Below are 24,064 nucleotides of genomic sequence, written 5' to 3' on the forward strand. Positions count from 1 at the left end.
ATAGGTGTGGACAGAAACTGCTAGAACAGCAAGGTATGGACGTGTCACTCAGAAATTAGAAGACAATGGAGAAGAAAGAGTTACAAGAGGAAGGACCTGGGTAAATAGTCGGTAAATGAGGAGAAATACCAGGATAAAGCACAGCAGGAAACTCTCAGTGTCAGTCACTTAGCACCGCCAATGCCTAAGTCATTGCATTTAGAGATGAGAAATTGAGTGAATAGGCCACATTTCATGACTCTAATTCTGTTAAAGGGAGTACCATGGATATTGTATTGGCACACAGCGTTGCATTGAAAATAATACAAAGGACTTACACAACATAAAAAATGCTAGATTCTGGAAAAAAAAAGCAAAGAATGGACCGTATAGTGCTGTTTTCATATGCATTTTCATATTTTACTACTGCTAGATAATATAAGACCAAAATTTTCTTGTCCTGAATGCTTCCTTCTGTTATTTAGACACAGAGAAATCCTGCCTTTCAAAAACATGTTTGCATCAGAGCTGCTGTGCTCCTGAGTACCTGCAATCCAGCAATTTTGAAATGCTGAAGTAGCAGTTCAGGGGAACAGACAATCAGGTTGCGTCACATCACAGAAACTAATGCAAATAAGGGTAACATAAAGCAAAATATCAGCATTTAAATAAAGGAATAGTGTACAACATAGCCACAAAAGCAGGACATATACAACATGATAATTCTGTGGTTTCACTGAACTAAGAACATTTATTTTCCCAGTTCAAAATTTTCTTAAAACTAATGCTTGCTTTATAATATCATGCAATATTTTCTTAAATGGTATGAGGGGAAGCTTGTATTTATAGGTCTGCTACACAGAGATGATTCAACTGCACACCAGAGCAAGTGCATGTACCAGAGTAGCTCCAGAGTAGCAGAAGCAGCATTATCAAATACCACTGAGCACACTCGGGTGATTAGGAGTGACTCGAGGCAACACATTCCAAAGAAATGTCACCAGAAACAATTCTTTATTTTAAACTTACCAGTCTGTGCAGATCAGTGAGCTTTATAAAGAACTGTTAAACCTGCTGCCCTAAGAAAGCTTTGCTGCTTTCTTATTGCTCAGTGATAAAGTAAATAAATTGGCAGTATTCATCCTTTTTAAATTGCATATTACTTAGAATAATGAGATTCTTTTTATCATTGTCTCTCCAAAAAAAAATTCTTGCAAATAATGAAGAGCTTATTTTAAATTTAATGTTCTTAATAAGCTAAAAATGCTAGATGCTATGGAATTACATTTGGTGTTCTTTAGAATGAATACTAATTAACATGTAAATTAGCAATTTAACCCTCTTTAAATTGGAAAAAATCCCATGGGACACCTAATTTCATAGTTGTTAATGATGGTCCAATGACTGTAGAATTTTTCTTAAGCATTTCATTATATAAGGAATTACAAAAGTGTACTATCTGGTTTTGGCATTTAAGACATAGCAATAACCAGAATGTCAGTTAGAGGAAGTGCTTTTCATTAATGCCTGTGTTATTGTTCTTTCTGTTCTTCTCAGATGGTACACTTTTTAATTACTAAAGTTTTAAAGCAATTTTCCTAGCAGGAAGTATAGTTGATGCAGTGTAATGGATGGTTTATTAAAATAAGCAAGGAATTGTAAGGATTATGTTTATAACAAAACCAAAAAAATTATGCCAAACCACAGAAAAACACAAAATTACCCCTCAAACCATCATTTTAGTTTTTAATTTTATACAATAAATCCTCACTCAGAGCATGAAGGAATACATTCTTCTTCAATTATATTTATTTACAATGGTGCAATTAACCTGGTGGAAACTCAGAATCTCTGGTTCAAACAATTTCCCACTGCTTCAAACTTTGCTCCTGTTTAAAATACAGACAAAGAAAAAGATCCCAAAACTAAATTAATTAAAGCATTCTGTTATTACTGTTTTAAGGTGGCAATGATAACGGAAACCAAAAACAAAAAATTGAAACAAAAGACTTTCTGAAACATTCCATTCAAATTTTAAAAAATTATTTTGACCAGGTCATAATTCTTTATCCTAGTGTATAAAAAGAGTTATCAAAATCAACATATTCCTCTTTGGTTTTGAGTTCTGAAATGCTAATACATGCAGAACATATAATATTACTTAATTAAATGAGCTAGGCATGTAGAATCTAAATATTTATGTTTAGATTATTATTATTCCCTGTTAACCTTTAGAGCAGCCAGACTGAAGTCATGCCTGTGCTATTTAATAAATAACATAATTTATGTTGGATGTTGTTGTCCTTTTAAATATCTCTGTATTCAGGGATACAGAATTTTTCCACTTTTTAAATACCAGATATCAAGACAGAAGAAGCAGAATAAACAGAATGTTTTCTATCTACTTCTATGCAAAATATCACCATTCACATGCAACGGTGTTCATGATGAAGAGCTGGGCAGGACTGACTGCAGATGTACATTCTATTTTCTGTGCCAGCTTCAGAGCACTGGCAAATGTTACATAATACTATGTAATAATAATTTGTAATGTAGTACTACAAATATTACATAATACACAATACATATTTTGCACAATTGGTTGGGTTTTTTGTGTTAAATCAGTAGATCTGGAATACCTGGTGTCATTTTAAGGTCAGGGTCTACGGTATCTACAAATAGTGAGGTGAGGTGAGAGAGGCAAAGCACTGCCAGATGCTATGACTGGCTTTGGTGACTGTGTGCTCACACAGTCTTCTTTTTAGTACTTGAAATCACATTTTTGGAATGACTTTTAGCATAAGGTATTATTTAACCAGATTAAGGAACCTGTTCCACAGGATCTGCCACATCTGTACGTATCTTACCTGAGGAAGCCCTGTGCCATAATCAGCTTTTTGGAAATACAGCAATTAGCTGTCTGTCACCAGAGGACACAAGGAAAAATGTCAGCTATGGTCACGATGAAGAGACTAATTTATTTCCTCTGACTCCAATAATTTATCATTCTCAAAAGGTGCCAGTGGATTGGAGGGTGAACGTGCCACCTCTCCAATGACACTGGACAAACCACCAGTACATCAAATTTCTCCTCCTCTATGAAGGAATGCAAAACAATAAGTTGTTTACAGAAAGTTGGGTGAGAAAGTTTTCTACAAGAATGTAAACTCAGAAGGCTTTAAAAAATCTTTAAAAATTAGGGCGACAGCTGTCATAGCAAAATGTTAAATGTTCGCAGAAAAAATTGCATTTCTCTTGGCCTTTGCATAACTTTTGAACTTGCTGATAACTTTCCCTCACCTGAAAAAATGATAATACTTTTAATCCCATTGACATACACAAAGTATATCTGGCACTATAAACATCTGTCTAGAATCTGTATCTATTATAGTTCTGTTCATTTTTAAATGCCTGTACCTTCCAAGCAGTAATTAATATGCAAGAATGTAGCTGCACAATTGATTCCTTTGGAGATTTAAGTGATACTTATCATCTAGGTTTGTGTTCAAGGCACCTTACAATGTGCTTTGTACATCTTTAAGGGGCATTCCTAGGAGAAAAAAAAAATTAAAGCAAAATAGAAACATATCTGTGCATCACCAAGACAGAAGTAAAAAGGGTGAGATTAGTCATTTATCATCCTTACTTAGTTAAATGAATTAATTAGCATTAATTAGTGTCTCTAAGGGAAAAATAAAGGAGGTAACCCAGACTGATTATCATTTCACATTTTTTACAATTTTATAATAATTAGGCTTTATCAGAAGTCATTTAAAAGAGGCAGGGTCTTCAAGCATCTTCTCACATTAAATTTCAATGGAATAAATACAGAAATGTAGGTGACATGCACTTGAATACCAAACAATTGTACTAATGCAGGTGATGGGATAGTAAAGAAATATATATTTCTTGAAAAAAAAATCAAACTAAAACCAAACCAAACCAAAAAAGCCTAAACTTTAATTTTTCAGGAAATGTTTTTAGAGTAGAATGGTTACCAAGGAATGTGATAAGATCAAAACTATATTTCATACAGAAGGTTTACATCATTTAGTTTCAAACAAATTGAAATGGTTCATAAAGATTGACATTGCTTCAGCAGTGTTACTTTAGTAAAATACATTTCAAAATTTCTTGTAAGATATGCAATAATACTTTCATAATATTAATTATAAGATAACCACACCTTTTGTTTATCATTCTTGAGATACAGAAATTATGAAAATTGCAACTTTTAGACATTACATTGCATTGCTGTTTAGATGCATTAATATCAGGACTTGATAATTTCATTTTTTATATAAATTTTCTGAATTTTATTCTCCCACTAAAACTAAAAAATAAAGAAATCCCAGATATCAAAGTTTTCTGCACAGCAGAAATTCTAGTCTTTTAACAAGTGTGTAAGTATACAGGAATTGACAGACACCCCCTGGAACTCTGTGACATACTTTATGCTTATAGTTAGCATTTCTTGGCTTGTTTTCAGCTCTTAGCATGTTGATGGATTCCAAGTACTGCTTCCTTCAAAAGAGACACCTAAATACTTAAGTTGAAAAGTCACATTCCATTGATGTGTGTTTACACTTTCCATTTAGGACCTGTGGTATTCAACAGAGTACTAAATCATTTCTGGCAGAAGAAAAACAGCGTATGGCTTGTGTTCTGAACCTGTCCTGGATCTCCCGTCTTAGCCCAGACTGGCTGAATATCAAATCATAATTAATTGAGAAACTAAAGGGTAAAGTAATACCATGTTGGAGGTAAACCATTGCAGTTTATTAAGGAACATAATCTCCCCAGTGGTCACAGCACCAAGTCTGAGAGTTCAAGAAGCATTTGGACAATGCTCTCAGGCACACAATGTGAGTCCTGTGCAGGGCCAGGAGCTGGACCCAATCATCCAGCTTAAAATATTCTGTGATTCTGTGATAGTTACCAATATATGCATACAAAAATATTGCCTAAACGGTACAATGTAATTCTCACCTTTCAAAAGGAATCCAGAATATTCAGATTAATCCCATCTTTACTTCAAAGAAACATTAATTCTTCTCATCAGCTCATAATGGCCATCTTTACCGAGTTCTGTGTTACTTTTATATAATTTGATTCTGACTTATACCAAACATTCAATTCATTGACATAATCTTGGCTCTCAATAACCTGTGCTGGATACTGATTTCCTTCCCATTTTGAAATTTAACACACCATAATGTCGGTTTTCTTGGTTAAAAAAAAAGGGAAAAAAATTGAGATTCTGGCTTTCAGTTTGAAAATTGGAACAGTACACATGTCAAACAACAAGTCATAGCCTAACACAACTAAACATGGAGTGCATCAGAAGTATACAGCAATTGTTATAGAATTTTTTTTTTTTTTATTTCAGGAAAATTAACAAAATTTTTTCTTACATAATTCTTTTTATTCTTGCAGAAGGTCTCTCTAAAAGATAAACCTACAATATGTGAAAAAACAATCAAGTTTTTTCTATCTGAATGTGCTGCCTCTGTGGGCCTCCCTTATGACAAGAATAGCACAAAAACACTTCATCCATATTATGGGTCTCTAAAAATAATAACATTAAAGCTGATCTTTAATCTATATCTTATTTTTAATCTATAATCTTTGTCTATATTAGCATTATGATGATCAACACAGACATACAGGAAATAAAAGAGAATTGTATATAGCAAATGCAAATAAAATATTTGCATATATCTGTATAAATAACAAACTATAACATAAACTTCTTTTAGGAACTTAGTTTCATAAAGGTGAATGAGCTTGTAAAATGGGCTGGGAGGAGAAAAATCAAACAGAAAGATGTGAGAAAGAACAAAGAAATTTCAAAGAGCACTTGGCAGATGGTTTAAAAACCCAAATCCCAGAACAGAAAAAGACCAAATAGGTTATAAACAGCTAATCTCATTTAGACGGAAAGTCAATTCTCTCTGTCTTAAATTTATAATAAAGGAGAGAAAGGAAAAATGGATGGTAAATACTATAAATCACAAGTGTAGAAACTGGAAAAGAAGTGATGGAGGAAATAAAAAGGGCAAAAGAAAAATCTGTAGTCATCAGAGATGAGGACAAGAAAGTTTCTGAAAATGTATGGAGAACATAAAGTATCTTCTGGTCCAAACTGAAATTATTTACTTTTTAGAAGTGACATAAAAAAGACTATTCAATACAGATTTTTGTTCTATACTTGGAACAAAGCCAAATGACTTAGCCACATCTGTGATGTTTAGGATGATTGTGAAGTACCACTCTATCAATACTTAAGAAGGACCTTAAACAACATGTTCTATAAATAAATATTTTTGTCTCAGCTGGTTTAGGCCATAAATTCTCCTAATATTTAACATTGATTTTTAATGAGTCTCAGAGCACTAGCAGAAAAAGCATCAAGCTAGATGATGCCATGATAGAATTTATAAAGAATAAATAAGAAAATCTGTCATTCTGACACTAGTGCCAGGGAAAATACTGGCACAGGGAAAATATTGATCCAGGTCCCTATAAAAGATCATAAAAGATGTGATTGGATGATTACAAAATTCCTTTGTGATCTTTTCTGATTGAGCAAAACTGCAAGGAGACCTCATGTATTAAAGCTCCCTTATTTGGAGCAGGCATTTTTTATTATAGAATTGCTGCTAGATTCCTGGTTACCTTTAACAATCCTACTCCAGAAGAGCTCAGTCAGCTTTGAGCAAATATAAGACAAAGAATATTTTGGTTTAGACTGATTAAAAAAAAAGAGAGCCACAATCTAAAATATTATTTATAGCTAGTTATTACATCCTAATAAAAAAGAAATTTTTTACTTCCTTCATATATTTGATGAGGCTTCTGCTCTAACTCCCTTCAGAATCCTTCACACACATTTAGCCAGTTTGTAACTTTTCATATAAGCAAGGTTACACTTATCTCAAGAACATACTAAAATACTTCTTTTTAGTGATGGACTTGCTCTTTTGCAGAACACTTGAGAGTCACCGTGGAGTGGTTGAGGCAACTTTCCTCTATGTAAACTATGACCATAGCACAATAATCTGGAAGAGGTTTATCCTGTATGCTCTGTTGTTGTTCCATCAGCATCATCATAGTTACCAAGAATCAACCTATTATACAGCCAAATCAAAATCAGGTTTAATTCAGGTGACTGACATTTTTTTTCAATGGGTGTACAAAGAGTTAAAGATGATAATTAAACATATATACCTGTAAATGTTGATTCAGTCTCCTCTCTGCTCTTTCTGAAATTCACTCCATCTCTCTATGCCTTCAATTATTTATTTGTAAAATGATATCATGGTAAAGATGAAATTTTTTAAGAAATCTGAGATCTGTCTTGAAAAGTGTTATTTAAAATCCATGTATGAACATTTCTACTGTCATTTTCCTTACTCTGAAAGTGTTCTGACCACATTGAAGAAAGTTTGAGGCCAGGTTTTGGACTCACCTGTCGAATTCTGGGATAGTTTAGACTCTCTTTGCATTAAAATTTAAGTGATTTTGTATTCTGCCTGCTACAGTTAAAACAAAGAAAAACAAAGTGGTGAGACAGGCTTTAAAAACATGTGGAAAGTCTTTAAATAATTTAAAAATAAGATTAAAATAAGTACTAAAATTTTTGAAAGGCACTAGTCTTGCACAGAATCTGTAATGCCAGGGGGGGTTTTTAGCTGCTTAAAGGAGAAGGAAAAAGAAATAAAATATATAAGATGATGGTTTTGATCTAAGAAGGGTCCAAACACCCTGGCAAGTGAGGTAATATATGAACTTGAAGGGAAGATACAGACCCTGCCCCAAGTTTTTTATCATTGTAATGTGTTGATTTTTCTGGATAAATTGCCCTGTATTCCAAAGTGACACTAAATACATCTAATCAAAGTACAGAGTGTGCAGCCAGCTTAGTGGAGCCTATGACAATATGTTTGCTGGAGCTGATAGAAAGATGAGTGGGCAATAGCTCAGGCTTCCACAGGAGTGTTGCTGGCACACAGTGCATGTTCTGTCCTCTTCCCTGTGGAAACAGCCTCCAAATGCATCTGTTTCAGCTTTATCTGGGGATTCTTATGAGAAACACAATTGGATCTTTGAAAATGGAAAGCATCCATAAATGGATACTTTCATCCAGCAATAGATAAAATCAGTTTAATTAGCAGGAATATTTGCAGGTCTGGTTAAGCAATAAGAGTTTCTCTGAAGACATGAAAAACAAGCCCTCCAAAGGGCCAGCTGTAATTTATCCTTCAGGTTAGATCCGTGATCAGCATCTCATTCACTGATAGATGGATTCTCTAGGACATGTCTGAGGACTGACTTTTCCTCCCTCCTGCTGTCATCTCATTCCCTAATCCAATCAGGCAAGGGTATTTTCTTTTTTGTCTTCTCATTCACTTCCACTACCAATATTAAATCTGTTACAGCTGGCTATAATAGAACATACTCTAACAAATAATTACTTGCACACACTTCAAAGAGATCTGTAGCTATTTATAGGTAAAACAAATGAAAATTTATCAGCTAGTTTCTGAGCTTCATCTCTTATATATTCTGTAATAATAATAATAATTCCTGTACATAATAGCTCTTCCAATTTATTTTTAGGATTTTACTTACCATAGTAAAGGCAAATTCCTTCATTGCTGTTTCCTCACTTTCACTTTGCAAGCTAGCACTGTAAGCTTTACATATGAAGTTTAATTATGTTCTCTAGTGACTATCATTCTCATTTGATGGTTTACAGTGGGAAATCATTTTACAAATAATGCATTTGGTTCCAATGTTAGGGTTACAGGCAAGAGAATAATTACTGAAATTAACATTCCTTTCTTCCTCAATTAACCCTTCTATGGTGAATTTGCTTAGAACATAATTAAGAAGCCTTTTTGCTGAGTGGGAATAAATCTTTAAAGCAAATCAGGTACTCAAACACATTAGTTCAAGGACTTCAGTTCAAAAAAGGCTCTCTAAATATAACAGAAGACATGCCTAATATGGTATATACATTTTTACCTGGGGCTGGAATGCATAAGGAGTAGTTTGGAGGGTGCATTGTGAATGATATTCCAGAACAAAAAAATTCTAAGTGTAATGGGAGAAAATAATGTAATGTATACTAAAATGACATTTTCTAGCTTAATAAATAGAAAATTACTTTTTTCTCAAAGATACCTTCTATTCACATCCATGTAGTTACACTACTTGAAGAAGAAGAGGATTTGCTACTCAGGATAGTTGTTAACAACAGTTCTTCTTCCCAGAATCTGAAGCAGTTAACACTGAAAACCCCTGTAAAATCTATATAATGGCAAAGCCCCTGGCAGAATACTCAGGAGAAGTTATACTGTCTCCCACTACCATATTCCTATGGTCCTCAGATTGAGACACTTGCCAGTTAAGAATGAGGCAAAACACTTGTTGAGTAGCTCAAATTTCTCCTCATTTGTTGTTACCCGTTACCACTCTCGTTTGCTTTCTTTATTTTGCAGTATGCTTTCTTTAACCTTCATTTTTTGGCTGACATTCCTGCTCTCCCTATTATTCTTTTCATCCTCTGCCAAGATCATCTCCAGCTGCACCTTGGCCTTCCTGACCGATCCTTACACAACTAAGCAGCATCGCTATACTCTTCCTAGGACACCTGTCCCGGCTTTCACTACCTTTCCATTTCCTTCTTGCCTCTCAATTTGACCAGCAGGTCTTGATTCAGCCATGCCATTCTCCTTTCCTCTTAGAGCAAAGGATTGGTGTAACTTCCTTAAAGATCTGCCGGCTTGGTTCTGCTCCCTTGTCCCAGAGGGCAGTCTCTCAGGTGGGCCTATTGACTAAACCCTTGACTGCTCTCACCACACTGCAGTGATGGCAATTTTCTCCTGACTTCCTAGCAGAGCAGTGGGATCTGGCTCCTCCAGTTTGCTGCCCACGCTGTGTGCATTGGTGTAAAGGCACCTTAGCTGGGAGGCCAGCTGTGTCTCCTTCATAAAAGAACATCCTGTAGAAATTAGGATATACACCTTTAATAACCTCTGTACACAATGAAAAGAGGTACTTTTACATTTCATTTTATCCCTCTTGTTTTAGACAGCGGCTTTAAAAATAGGTGATTGGGTCCCTAAAGTGCTCATTTCTTTCCAGTGGTTATGAAGAAAGGCATCTGAGGTTGATCTGAAGAATAGCAATCCAGGTAAACATTTACCTGCACAGGGAAAAATAGAAACCAGGATCATAACTCTGGATAGAAAGTAAACTCAGTACTGCAAATGCAGCCTGCAGTGAGTATTCAGGTGCTCATAGGTCAGTGCAAAGCAAGTACTGGCTCAAATAAAGTGACAATTTAAAAAAGAACAAAACACAACCCCCCAGACATTAAGAATGGGAAGAAATTGCTAAATTACAAGTATTTGACCACTGTTATTTGATGTTTAGCAAAAGTAGGTAGTGAAGTAGAAAAGTAGGTAGTTAACTCATTTAAATCTCCTGGTGATTCATATCAGAGTTCCAGGAGGAAAAGCATAGATTCAGCAGTTTTTGACTGAGTCTTAGACAGAACAGCCAATGGGACTCACAGCAGTCCTACAAGTAAATCTTTCCATGACAATGAACATCATTTTGTAGTCTTCTAATACTCTCTGTAGTGTTTATAAAAAAATGGATGGTTTACTTTTAGATATGGAAATGTCCACACACACATGTGTACAAAAAACGTAGAAAGAAGAGAAAATGAGTCTAAAAAAAGAAATATAACTGCATGACAACTATATTTGTAGCCAGTGAAGGACAGAACACAAGAAGCTATTAAATAAAACATATTTTATTATATATGCCTGTATTTAGATGCCCAGTTAAGTACCTAATTATGTGAAAAATGCAACTGCTGTTTAAAGCAATGTTAATTTTCAAGCACACCTACTGAGCTTGGGGTTGTCATTCAGATATCTGCTCAGTTGCATGCTCTTGTACCCCACCTGAAGAAAGTATCTGTGTGCTTGTCAGAAGTCTGGCACAGGTTATTAGTGAAGAAAACCAGGGCTTTGCAGGTTCAGCAGGCAGTCCCATGATCTACCCAACATAGCTGACGAATTTCATTATTACTCCTAACTAGAGCTCTGGCAGTGCAGCTGTGTTTTGTTTTGCTGAGGGGATGTGCAGGTAGAGCCCTTTCTCTTCTCAGACTGTAGAGCTTTTGATTTCTTGGATTTCAGCTCCAGTTGATGAGTTCTCTGCTATGCTTACCTACATTTCTTTTTCTTTTCTCTACTTCTCTGACACATGATGCATGCCATTAGAGAGCAAAAAATACTGCTGGGACTCCTATTCCTAGTGTTGGTCCATTTGCTTTTTTGATTAGCATCCTAACTGTCAAAGAAATGAAATGGCATTGCTTTGCAGTACTGTGCTCCATAGTTCTTGGTTTCACACTGTTCTTTGTTTCCTTGACAGGTAGAAACTGTTTCTGTTTTTCCTCATGAATGCTTTATGTGTGATGCTGAACAGCTCACAGTGACAGCTAAAACATAGCAAGGTGCCCTAAAGGGCATTTCTCAAATGTGTTTCTTTGCCCTTTCTTCACATTGGATGTGTTAATAAGGCTTAAGACTACCTATGTTTTTCTGTGGAGAATAGGATCTTTACAGCTTAAATATCTCTACACTCATGTAAATATTACCTAGGTGACAGAACATTCGGATTTGTTCTGGGAAGATTCTCTGATTTCTTTTTTCAGCTTTGGCTTTAATATATTATTTGAAAAGTTTTTTCTTGAACCAAAAGTAACATTGTCTTACATATTCATCCATTTGACTGCAAATTGCAGACAGTGAGGTTGAGGGAATGGAGTGCTACGTGGACTGGCCTGACAAGGGACAAATAAATAGTGAGAGAGGGCACATAAAGGGACAGGTAAGAGCTAAACACATAGGGAGCAAGCATTTATTTCCAAGAAGGTGAAGCCTAAGAGCTTTAAAGAAGACTTTGCAGCTGTCCTGTTTTAGAGTCTAGTTCCATGAAGTACTGGATGTTGGGGCAGATACAAACTTTACAGAGAAATATACAGATTTGACAGACTGTAGGTAATTCTGATGAAATGGTTAAGCTTTCATCAGGCACTGGGCAGCATGGTGATTCTTGCTGGTTGGTAGTGTACCAGTTCCCTGAGCAACTTCTTGGCTTTCTCATCCCTATCCAACAGACAGTGTCTCTGCAAAACCATCAGGATGGCTGAGAGCCAGAGACCCATCTTAAGCTCCCTGAGCAGATGATTTGTGGCCAGCCCAGCTCTCCCTGTCTCCAGATCAGTGCTCAAAAGCATATGTCTTGGGGTCCAAAAGGCTGAGAGCAAACAAAAACTTCTGCTCTTAGTCTCCCAGTACTTATTTTTCCTCTCACGGATGTTATGTGACTTTTTAAAAAAATCCCATACTTGAAGGACAGCTGATGGTGTGACATGTGAGAGATATTCACTACAGCTTTCCAGCACTCTTCACAGAAAGAAATCACAGACCTTGTATTGCCTGTTTCCACCAAGTGTTTTTCCATGCCTCTCTGTCATTTTATGTCATTGCCACTAACTGGATTCTTTCATCTTAGCTGGGCTAAAAAAGAACCTGTCATCTCTTTAGATGGTGGTTTTCACCCATTTGCTTTGTTGTAATCTATTGGCAAAAGCTAGACCTCTCTCCAGAAAGCAGTTCTCTCATGCATTTATAATTTTCTTGACCTCTACAAGTTGAGGACTCTTTGCCTTCAGCCCTGTTTTCTCAGAAGCAGGTGCATGTTGGCCAGTGTACAGCTCTGTGCCATGGCTAGACTGCTCCCCAAAGCAGAAAGCAGTATTTGCTTTTACAATGCTTGGCCAGCCTTCAATTTGTCCTACTGATGTATATTGATCTTTTGGCCCTACTATTGTGAGTAAAACAACAGCATGAGATGATGGCAGTGATTGGGATGTTGATCTTTAGGTGTTGGTGGACAGTCAAGTAGGCTTAGATGCTGAAAGACAAGCAGCAGTTTAAAAATGACTGAGATATCAAAACCTTTCTTCAAATCTACTTTGCAAAAACAGCTCCATGGGAAATTTAGCATTCAGTGGTGTTGATACAGTAGTTCTAAATTACACAGATGAGTGCAGCCACCTCTGGACTAAGGGGCAAACGAATGCAGCAGTTTCATTTCAGTTCTGGTCCTCAAAGCTTCCACTTTGGGCATCTGGCTAAATACACAAGAGCTCCCTCCCCACTTGCAAACATTTTTTCCCCAAACACTGGAGAAGTGGGGAAGGGGGAAGGCATTTCTTCCATTCCATGGAGTGTGGAAGCATGAATCTGAACTGGGGAGTTGTAAGGTTAGACGTGACTTGCTGGCTCCTAGAGAGCACAGTGAATTCAGAGACAACTTTTGCAGAGGATGCTGTTGACACTTTCTAGTTTACATCTTCTCCTTCGTTTTCATTATGTTATCGGTGGTGCAAAGTCAGGCAATAAAAAATATAATAAAGACAAAGAATTTTGCTCTCTCTAACAGCAATTACCTGATTTGTTGACGTGTGAGGTGATTTTAAAAAATTGTGAAAATAACTATAAAACAGTTTCCTGATCAAATATTTCAGACAGTGGTTCTCTCCTTTGAGAAAATAATACAGCCTTAAAAAGGTACAAAACCAACAGATAAGCCCCCACACATACAGATGTGTATACATGTTCAAGTGGAGAACTATAAAATATATTGCACATAGGAGCTCATAGTTATTCCAGTATATGCCTGTGGATTACATTTCAACAGGATAAATCAAATAGGAAAATGTTGAGCTCACTAAATGCATTCTAGTTTTGTGTCTGTATTTGTACACAACAGAACATTTTTGTATTCATCAGAAACCAAAAAAGCTGTCATTCATACAAAGACATCTATCAGATAAATAGCAGAAGGCAAATTATGCTGTTTTGTTAAGCAAAAATAACATTTTCAATCTCTTCTCACTATTATAGTATTTTAAGTATACTTTTATTCTCCATTTACATACCAACTTCATGAAAAGTGAATAAATTGAGTAAGAGGAACTGTATCTGTTGTGTACATCTCTAATCCCTTCTATTTATATTCTTTTCACCCAGAGATTGAAAGATTTAAAACAAAGGGAATTTGCTCGAAATGTGGCTTCAAAGTCATGGAAAGACGAGAAGAAACAGGAAAAAGCACTCAAGCGACTCCACCAGCTTGCAGAGTTACGGAAGCAGTCAGAATGGCAAGTTTTTAAAAGTTGTATGAGGTTTTAATGCCCTCTTTCCTCCCTTCCAGAAGAAATTAAAATATTTTTACTCCTACACAAGTAATGTAGAGAGATTGTGTGTACTGTAACCTGTTTTCAGCTGTCTTCAACTCCAAATGAACCTGTTCTGCAAACCATACATTGAAAACCTCTGACTTAATTACATGCTGTTTGAAAGTTTGTAGTTTTCTCTCCTGTAGATATTCTCACGTCTTCTTAATGGAGTGCTTTGAAGACACTTTTATAATATCACCATTTAACCTTATCCAAACTGATCTGAAGAGATTACTATGACTGTCTTAACATTTTATCATAAGTTAATGGGAGAGGATAAACCCTTTGTGAATATTTTTTACTACTTTTAAGGTACTGGGATTATTCTCCAGTTTCTCTGTAGGAAAATTTGAATGAAAAACAAATAGTTAACTGAATTAAGTTGGTCTAATACTGTTAGCTCTATTAATTAATATCAAGATAGAGGACAAATATTGCAGTAGTAAACCTTTAAATTTGAGAAATCTCCTTTGCCTAATGACACTGAATGTTTCAGTAGAATAGATTGCCATCAGACCAATTGTTTATATTAATCTATGACCACAATGAGTTAATCAGATAAATAAACTGTCATTGTTTTAAATTCATCTGAAGACTACTGTACCCTGGAAATAACAGCATTCAGAGTTTATTACAAACTCATTTTGGCCTATGTAATTGCTTTTGAGCAATCTGCTGAAATATAACAGTTTAGTGCTAATATATCACTTTTATGATTACCACTCCATTTTCATACAAATCTGCTGAAACAAATGTAACTGCCTGTGGGAAGCTTCCTTTATGCCCATGCACTTGAAGATGTAGCCTCAGATAGAGCAATAATATCAGTGATAATAGGAAAGCCAGAACGAATCTGTGAGGGAAAGAGCAGGTTTGCTTTCAGAAAGAGCCAGGAGTCCATAATATTTTGCATAGGGTGTGGAAGGAAAGAGCATGCTATTCCTCCCTATAATCACTGATAGGCTGAGGGGAGGCTGAGTGCTGGGATTTTGGTGGAGGGGTAGCATTCCCAATTGCTCAGGAAAGACAGAATGTCAGCCTTTGTAAGCAGAAGTCCACACACATACAATTGTTACCATCCCTGAGTACTGTCTCTCAGGTTCCAGCCCAGTTCCTTACAACAAGCTAATTCAATTTGACAACAAAATTATTGTTAATCTTGGGCACAGAAAAAATTTATTTTGCTATTCCAAGAAGACTTTGAAAAGGATTTATTTTTATGCCTTCTCCAAGAGATAATTATTCCTTATATACAAATATGGGTTAATTTGTATCTCTTGATGCTGAATTTCTGGCAAAGGCAAATATATTCTCTGAAATGCACACATTATGAGTTGACCCTACTCCAGGGAGTCTTTGAGTCTTTCCCATTGCTGAAGATCAATGTATTTTCATAGCATTTATAAAACATGATTGCCAATTATAGATAGCTTATATGCAGATCTAACAGTTTTAATTTATTTACATTTAATTAAAATATATTTTTATCAATCTCTTTATTTAATCTGCTTCTAAGTTTTTTTTATTGTTAGTGTACTGTGGTAGTGCACTGATAGCAAATGTAGATAATTAGTCTAATGAAATGTGTATGTAAAATGTATCTTGGAAAAACACTTTTATGGTGGCCATATATGTCACATCTTTAAAGGAAAATGGCTTCAGTCATTTCAGTTAATTATCTGTTTCAAGAAAGCAGTGGTTCACCATTTCCGTTAGGGCCCTAGAATAGGTAATTTTTCTTTAATTACAAGAAAACGAAATCATATTTAAAATCTGAGATATTTTGAAAAGGAGAATAATGTAATTAATGGAAGTAAGACACAGAAAATGTGGCAAAGTCAAATAATGGTTGATAATGAGACCAGTGAAGTTGTGATTTTCTTCCCCTCCAATGTTTGCTGACAGTTTTAGTATTAATATCTCTTTGAATATTTTGCAAAGTCATTTATTATGGAATAAAATAAGAATCTGCTCTTTAAAAAGTCGAACAAACACATTCTTCGCTAAGCAAGCAGAATGTTATGTTTCTCTTTCTCTTCCAGAGTTTGATTTTTGCAGATGCTCCAGGTGAAAGCATCTCTTTTTGAACATGGCACAATTTCCTTTGCAGAGGCCTTTCAGGAAACCAAGACTTACCACAGATTAGGTTCCCCGAAGTATAAATTCAGAGTTATACCAATATTTGTTCTGCTTGTACATGGGCATAACTGAAAAAGCACCTTCATGTGCTGACATTAAAACATGTAATTTTCCATGTGTAAAGACTGTCTTGCCCATACAGAAGTCCAAACTGATGATAAACTGCACATTTACCCTGTTGAAGCTTAGCTTTTCCTTGTAGAAAATTGAGTGACACCCTCCTTCACCAGACAGACATTGTCAAATGCAAGCTCTGTCATAACTTGGTTAATTAATACAGCTTTTTTTTTTTTTTTTTTTTTTTTTTTTTTTTTTTTTTTTCTTTATTTTTTTTACCTGAAAGCATCACTGGGAGTGGACCATTGCTTAAAGCCCCCCGATTAGTCCTGGAAAAGCAGCAATCACCAGATGGAATTTTCCTGTACAAGGGCAGCAAGTTCACAGCAAGTTCTCAGAGAACCATCACAAGTGAAGGACAAGGTTTCTCCAAAAGCATACTAGAGAAACAGCAACTTATTATAAGCAGGCACCACCCCACAACTGAAAGACACCATGCACTTGGAAATCACGTCTCACAGATGTCCCCATATAGCAACAATACCTCTCAAAGGGCAGGAGTGTCTTTTTCATTCTCTAAAAAGTTCCCTTTGAAGCTTGAGTCCTCAGCATCAGTCTTCAGTGAGAACTGTGAAGAAGGAAATGATTGTAGTGAGTTCCCCAACCATAAAAAAAAGCACACTACTGAGGGCTGTCATTCTGTCACACTTTTGGAGGAAGAAGGGAAAGCAAGTTTGGATAAAGAGTCACCTATTCCACAAGACCAAATGGATTTGGATAACAGTGCATCAAGTCACGTAGCTGCAAAACCTAAAATGCGAAAGGAAAATGATGAAAATAGTGACAGGGGATCAGGAGAAAAAAACAGAGCTAATCCTTCATTTTCTAAAGTCAAAATACTGCTTCCAAATTTGAATTTTTCGGCTTCCCTGAGAGAAACAGAGCAAGAGAGCAAACTGAATGAATCTGAACAATTCTTAGAAACTCCCATTTCATCTTCATGCCAAGCTAGCAATTTTTGTACACAGCTGAACACCTACAAGCACAGTAATGCCCACCTGCCTGACCAGCTATCTGAGCTCCCACGACAGCCAGCACCTGAGCTGACCTGTTTAAGCAACATTAATGACAGTCCTGGAGCGATAAAAAGAGAAAGATATTTGGAGATTACAGAAACCACAGATGGAAATGTGGAAACACTTGAAAAGGAGACCACGGTTAAAGAAGTTAAGCCCCAGGCATTGCCTTTCCTCCATGTAGTGAGCAAAGATGGCACCACTGCTCTGCAGTGGCCCACAGAATTACTTTTGTTTACAAAAACTGAGCCCTGTATTTCATATGGCTGTAATCCATTGTATTTTGACTTCAGAGTCTCTTTAAATCACAGAGAGGGTAAACAGCATGAAACAAACAAAGCAACCTGTAAAGAGCTCACTAAAAATAAGACTGCAGATGAATATGAACCCTCAGGTTTAATAAAACACAAGCAAATGTCAAATGAACAAGATAATCAGTTGTTGAAACCAAAGAAGATGAAAGGTTCCCTAAATCCAAGAAAGGCCAAGCAAAAAGCTGAGTCAGACACAGGGAAAGAAATGAATGAAACTGGTCAAAAATGCATTGCAGATTATTTGAATGAAAATATACCCAAAGTGCCTGCTTACCTTGATGTCTCACAAAAGGATTATGAGACAGAAAAATGTCTTTACACAACATCACTGAGGAGACCTTTAAAGCATCATTTCCATGGCTGTGAAAGAAAAACTCTGAACATTAGAAATGAAAGCATTTCCTTTTCTGCTTTTATGTCTAGGATTAAAAACTTTAACTCTGAAAAATGTCATTTAATTGATTCTGAAGAAAAAGATGAGAACAAAAATGACTCCAGTTCCCTTCAAGATGTGGTCAGCTGCAGCAGTGGCATAAGTGACAGTGGAAAAGACTCTAGTGGAAGTTTCTTTAGTTGTAAATCTAGTTCAAACAGCAGGTATTCAGATAATGAAGGATGTGGAAGTTACACAAGATGCTGGAGATTCCCATCTCCACAAAAGTCCTCATCTGGCAGACACTCCAGCTATTCTGACAGTTCAGTTAGCAGTACGAGTAGCTACATGAGCTACATGAGTCCCACATCAAACAATCACAGAAGAAATAATTTGCTTTGTTGTTTTAAAAGAAAAGGCAAGACAAATGAAAGGCACAAGTGTAAAGACAGAAAGCACAAGTGTATTTTCACTTCAGATGATACAGACGAGGATTATCTTTGTCATTGTAGAAGTCACGGAACTAGAAACTGTATTCAGAGTGGCACAATTAAATATCAAAGATGTTCAAGACATAAACTTTTACAAATCAGAGACAGGTCTAAACACAGCAGATGTAGACATCAGCATTTTGTCAAAGTGCTTAGTAGGAGTAGAAGCTGCCACAAATCCAAAAGTGGTTCCACCAGTGATTCAAGAAGCAGTGAAAGATCATCTAGCAGGAGAATATCAAGAGGCAGCAGTTCAGGATCCTTCTCAAACGAGGCTGACAACTGTGACAACAAAACAATAGAGGATGCTGAGAGAGGTTCTAACGCTGAACCAGGAAAAGCTGAAACTGCACATTCCAATGCTCTGAATATGAATAGTCAGTCTAAAAAATTTGCCACCTGCTCTTCCAAAAACCTGGCAAAAGACATATGTGGAAAAAGAAAGTCAATGACAGCCAAGTTACTTTTAGAAAGAGTGCAGTCTAAGAAAACCCAGGAACAAATGCATGATCCAGAGAGATTTTCAATCAGTAGTGGGATAGAATTACAGGATCACTCACGAAATCACTTTGCTCTTCAGTTTTCATCATCAGTAGATGACATTGCAATGTTACCTTTGCCAGACAAAGTGCTAAGCATAGGTAAAAATGACTTGAGACATAATGAAATCAGTTCATTGGAAAACAGTGTGAAGAAAAACACTGAAGCATCAGAGGTAACTAATGTTGCTCTTTCACCTGGAACTGATTATGATCATTGTGTTCTTAAAGACATAATTCAAATTGAAACAGGCTATCAGAGCCCAAGCATAAAAAGGAACACAGCAATAAAGGAACAAACCAATCTCTTCATTAATGAAGTGCAGCCCTTTATACAAAGCTGTGATCCAGTACCAAATGATTTCCCTGGTGCTTTTCCCTCTAATAGATATTCTGTTGCTAATTCAACAGAGACCAAAGAAGAACTACATGATGTAAACATGGACTTGAACCGGGCAGAAGGCAGTTCAGACTCTTTTTGTGACAATGCTATGCAGAAGTATGGTGATACACTAAATGACCTAGAAGTGTACAGTAAATCCACCTCCCCTCCTTTAACACAGCAGCCTATCACATTTACACCAGAAGAAGTAGACAAATACAGGTTGCTGCAGCTGCAAGCCCAGCAGCACATGCAGAAACAACTTCTGGCAAAACATCTGAAAGTTTTGCCTGCCCCAGGACCAGCTGCCTTCTCTGCAACACCAGCAGTTCCTGCCCTCCCTGTTCAGCAGCAGGCTACTGTCACCACCATCCACCACACGCTGCTGCAACGCTTTGCTGTCTCGGCATCTGCGCACCCCCACAGCAGCCATCTCTCCCTGGCACCCATCCACCCCTCTCAGGCACATTTTGCCCCCATATCACTTTCTCCATTAGTGCCAGCCCTTATTCCCACCCACCCTGCTTTGCTGACAGGACACCCACTGCATGTGGTTTCTGCTACTCCCCTCCACCCTTCCTCACTGACCTTCCCTGCACTGCCACATGCTGCATATATCCCAGCCTTATTTACACCACACCTGAACACAGCCACACCTTCTGCTATACACCCAAATCACTTAGTGCATCCCTTGTTCCAAGGACAAGAGCCCCATCATTATTCTTGTTCTTTCCAGACCCAACAGTTACCTACAGCAAAAGAAGTTTTCAGTGTTTCTAGCTACTTAAACTAGCCCAAATGATTTCATCATGGCTCCAAACCAAAATTAAAATAAAATGAAGCATGCAGCATTCAATTATGTCTGAGGAGAAATCTACTGTTTTGCTGAGAGCACAACAGTAAAGATTTTAAAGTCCACAATCTGGCTGACAGCATTTGAATGTTGATTTTATTCTTGTATCACTGAGGAAAAGCTGATTTAAAGCCTTTTGTGATACTATCACAAGAAGGATGGGTGGCCAGTGTCATTCTACAGAATGTTTTAGAAGAATAGCTTGAAGTGAAGTCTATGACTGTCAGTAGGAAAGGGACCACAGCACCCACACAAAATGGGATCAATATCGACACTGATGAGGGATTCAAAGTAGCACAATTTAAGATTGAGCAATCTTGACACACCTTAAAGATTTGATTTTCTGAGTTTGTATAAGCAACAGTGCCTGGTTTGGTTAAGGTATTTAGACTGAGGAAAAAAATAAGGTATCTGGAACCTGCAGACCCTGGGGCTGTTTCCTGGCCAAAGTAAACTGGAGAGGCTCAGAGGGAGGGGTGGTGAATTAACACTAGAAGATGAGACTCACAACAACATCTTGAAAATACTTTAGCGATTTCATCCCTGCATATGCTGCTTGGACAGTGTAAAGGGACTGCAGTCAGGCCACGGGTACATAACAAAGCACTCCCTTAGCATAGGGAGCTAGCTCTGTGTTGGCAGAAGCAGGCTGCCTCTTTTCTCTCTGAGCCAAGCATCCAAGAAGGCTTACTGAGAAGCCAAGTTCCTTGGCACTGCCTGTGCATCGCTGTGTCACAGGGCAATGTCAGGGTGAGCCGCACCAGCCCAGAGTTGTCAAGCAGCCAGTGCTGGCTTTGAACCTCAGAGGTCCTTGGCCAAAACTGCAACACCTTTTTCCCACCAAACAGAGCTCTGATGTGTGGAAGAGTCTGTCCCAAAGAATATGTAAATATTTTTCATCCCTTTCACAAACAACAGAAATAATTGGCTGGTCCTATAAAATCATGCAGATATTCATAAAGATCCAGAAGTAAAATTCTGATCAAAAACTGGCTCTACAGGTTGAGAGTCAGAGAAAAACTTGTTCAAGTACTCAGCATTTAAAAGTTTATTGAATCTAAACAAATATGTCAAGATTCTCGCATGGCTTCCCAAACTCTCAACAAGTAAATTGAAATTACAAATCCACAATGTTTGAATGCATGTATCCAACTTTCAGAGTAATTTGTGGCTGAAATTGTTTGTAATAACTGTGTATCTGGAAATAGGTGAAGGCTTCAGCTTCTCTTTGAATGCCATAGTTTGACATTTTTTATAATACTTCTAACTGAATACAGGATATTTAGCATGAAATTAGTTCATAATTATGGTTAGACTGCAGGCATGCTTCCCCCCAAAAAATTGGACCATGAAGTGTCCAACACACAGTACCTGTTTGTTTGGATTAAAAACATTTGAAATAATTTCAATTCATTTGCAATAAGGTAGTGCACAAAATGTATCTTTCAGAATCAATATAAAACACATTGGAAAACTTTTGGAGGAATTTTATTCCATTATATTCAGCAACCTGAAGAAGCTGAAAAGTTGTGTCTTTAAAATACAGCAGAACCAAATTTCTTAGTTTTAATCAAAATACATAGATCCATTGCAATAAAATGGAATTGGTTTAATTTATGTCTTTCTGGAGCTTCTTCAGCATAAATTGGTAATACGCCAAACTTTTCGAGTTACTTTACAAGTTGTGACTGCTAGTTTTGTATTTTCAAAGTAGCTTTATATATTTGATGGTTTAGCTATTGAAAAAAATTAATCAGGAAAAAAAATTATGAAGACTATGTAGAAGCAAAACATTTTGGTGTTGAAAAAGGTTGGTGTCACCAGCACCCTCACACATATTTTGGTTTGATTCCCAACTTATTTTTTTAGTCTCATTAACAAAACTGTTTCTTGCCATTTTAGTGTTACTTATCTGTATGTAAGTAGCATATAAGTTATTTTTTTCTCATTTAAATTGTAGAGTAATTCTTTAATTGAAATTATTGCTTCAGAATTAAGGAAGTCAAAAATTTTATTTGGGAAGAATGTAGAACTAAATGTTTCCAGAGTTTAACAATTCTTCCTTTCAATTTTGGCTGAAAATTTTCCCAAAATAAGGTCTGAATTTACATATATTTTCTGTACTTCCGATACTTTATTTTCTGAGAATCAAATATATTTCACTTACTCTGACTTAACACCTCTGAAAATTATTACTTGCCTGGATGGAGATCACTCACTCAGTGGACCACTTGGACACATTAGTCATAACTCTGTAGAAACATTCTGAATTGGACATCTAAAGTAGCAGGTCAAGCTGTGCCCCAGAAGGGGCTGACTGGGCTGCGTGGCCATCACCTGTAGTCCTGGGATAATACCCGCATAAAAGGTCCATTTCCAGCCCCACAAGCTTTTAAATTTATGGGCCCAGTTTCATCTCTGTTGAAGTAAACCCAACTGTTCTCATTGTGTATAAGAGTTCATTTGTATCCTAAGTAGATAACACCAAAAGAAAAATATGGAACTGAGGGAATGGTGGGCTAATCTCATCTTTAATGTATGTATACATATTTTGTATTTCCACTTCTACCAGACAATGTTAATACTGTAGAAATTTCTGTGGCAAGAAACCTGGCCAAATCAAACTTAACCATATCCTACTACATAGATCATTTATGGAAAATAGATGTATTTGTTTCCCTTAATGTATGCACCATACAACGGGACTCTAGAATGAAATGAAATCGTAGGATTTCCATGCATCATTGTACAAATCAACATGGTAGGGCAAATAAATTGGCAATGAAGATTAATTTTAATTCTTGGAACAATGGGAATTAGAATTTTGAGATGTTTTAACAGGGAGAAAAAAGAGAGATTAAGAACAGAAAGAGCACAACAGAAAAACAGTAATCACTGATTACCAAACAAAGGCAATGTCCAATACCATTCTTAGTGCACAGGAGGGATTTTCTTGGAGAAATGTAATAAAGCTATTGGCACAGCTAAAATTATATATTTTCTCTAATTGCTGCCATATTTTTTCATCACTAATGTACTTTAAATATGTATCATTATAATTATTAAAAGCATTGTTGAGCCTGATGTATGGAGCCGTGCTACAATTTTGATTTTATTTAAAGAGATTTTTAAAAGAGTTATAGTATCCTTATGACAGTGATATATACACACCGAGTTCATAATCTATTTTAGCTTGATTGTATATTCTTGATACATAATCCAAGGAAAGAGGTCACCCACACATTAAAATTCCAATTTAAAAAAAATCCTGAGTCACACCATGATAATTTTTTTTGTTCTTGTTTGGGACTTTTTTTTGTTTTTTGTATCTGATGCATTTCTGGAATATATTCAACATGGACATTTGTTGTGCAGATTTGCATAAAAATGCCATTTGATCAGATTGATTTTAAAAGTGTCAAGTTTATATTTAAAACTGGATAATACTCTGGCTAGTATAATATGTAAACTAGTAATTTTGTTTTGTATTCTCTGTATAAAGTGTTTTATATTATACAGTAGCTAA

General features: G+C 36.4%; 1 protein-coding gene across 1 annotated transcript in view; it reads left to right on the plus strand.

The window, feature by feature from the left end:
- Window positions 1–20,478, plus strand: part of ZNF804B (zinc finger protein 804B) — a 225,926-nt gene extending 205,448 nt beyond the window's left edge. The window contains exons 3-4 of the mRNA XM_053986387.1: window positions 14,106–14,236; window positions 16,797–20,478. Of these exons, the coding sequence (XP_053842362.1) occupies window positions 14,106–14,236; window positions 16,797–20,478 (3,813 nt within the window). The remainder of the gene's footprint in view (window positions 1–14,105; window positions 14,237–16,796) is intronic.
- Window positions 20,479–24,064: the final 3,586 nt, after the last annotated feature.

This window comes from Vidua macroura, chromosome 1 (genome assembly GCF_024509145.1).
Source record: "Vidua macroura isolate BioBank_ID:100142 chromosome 1, ASM2450914v1, whole genome shotgun sequence".
NCBI lineage: Eukaryota > Metazoa > Chordata > Aves > Passeriformes > Viduidae > Vidua > Vidua macroura.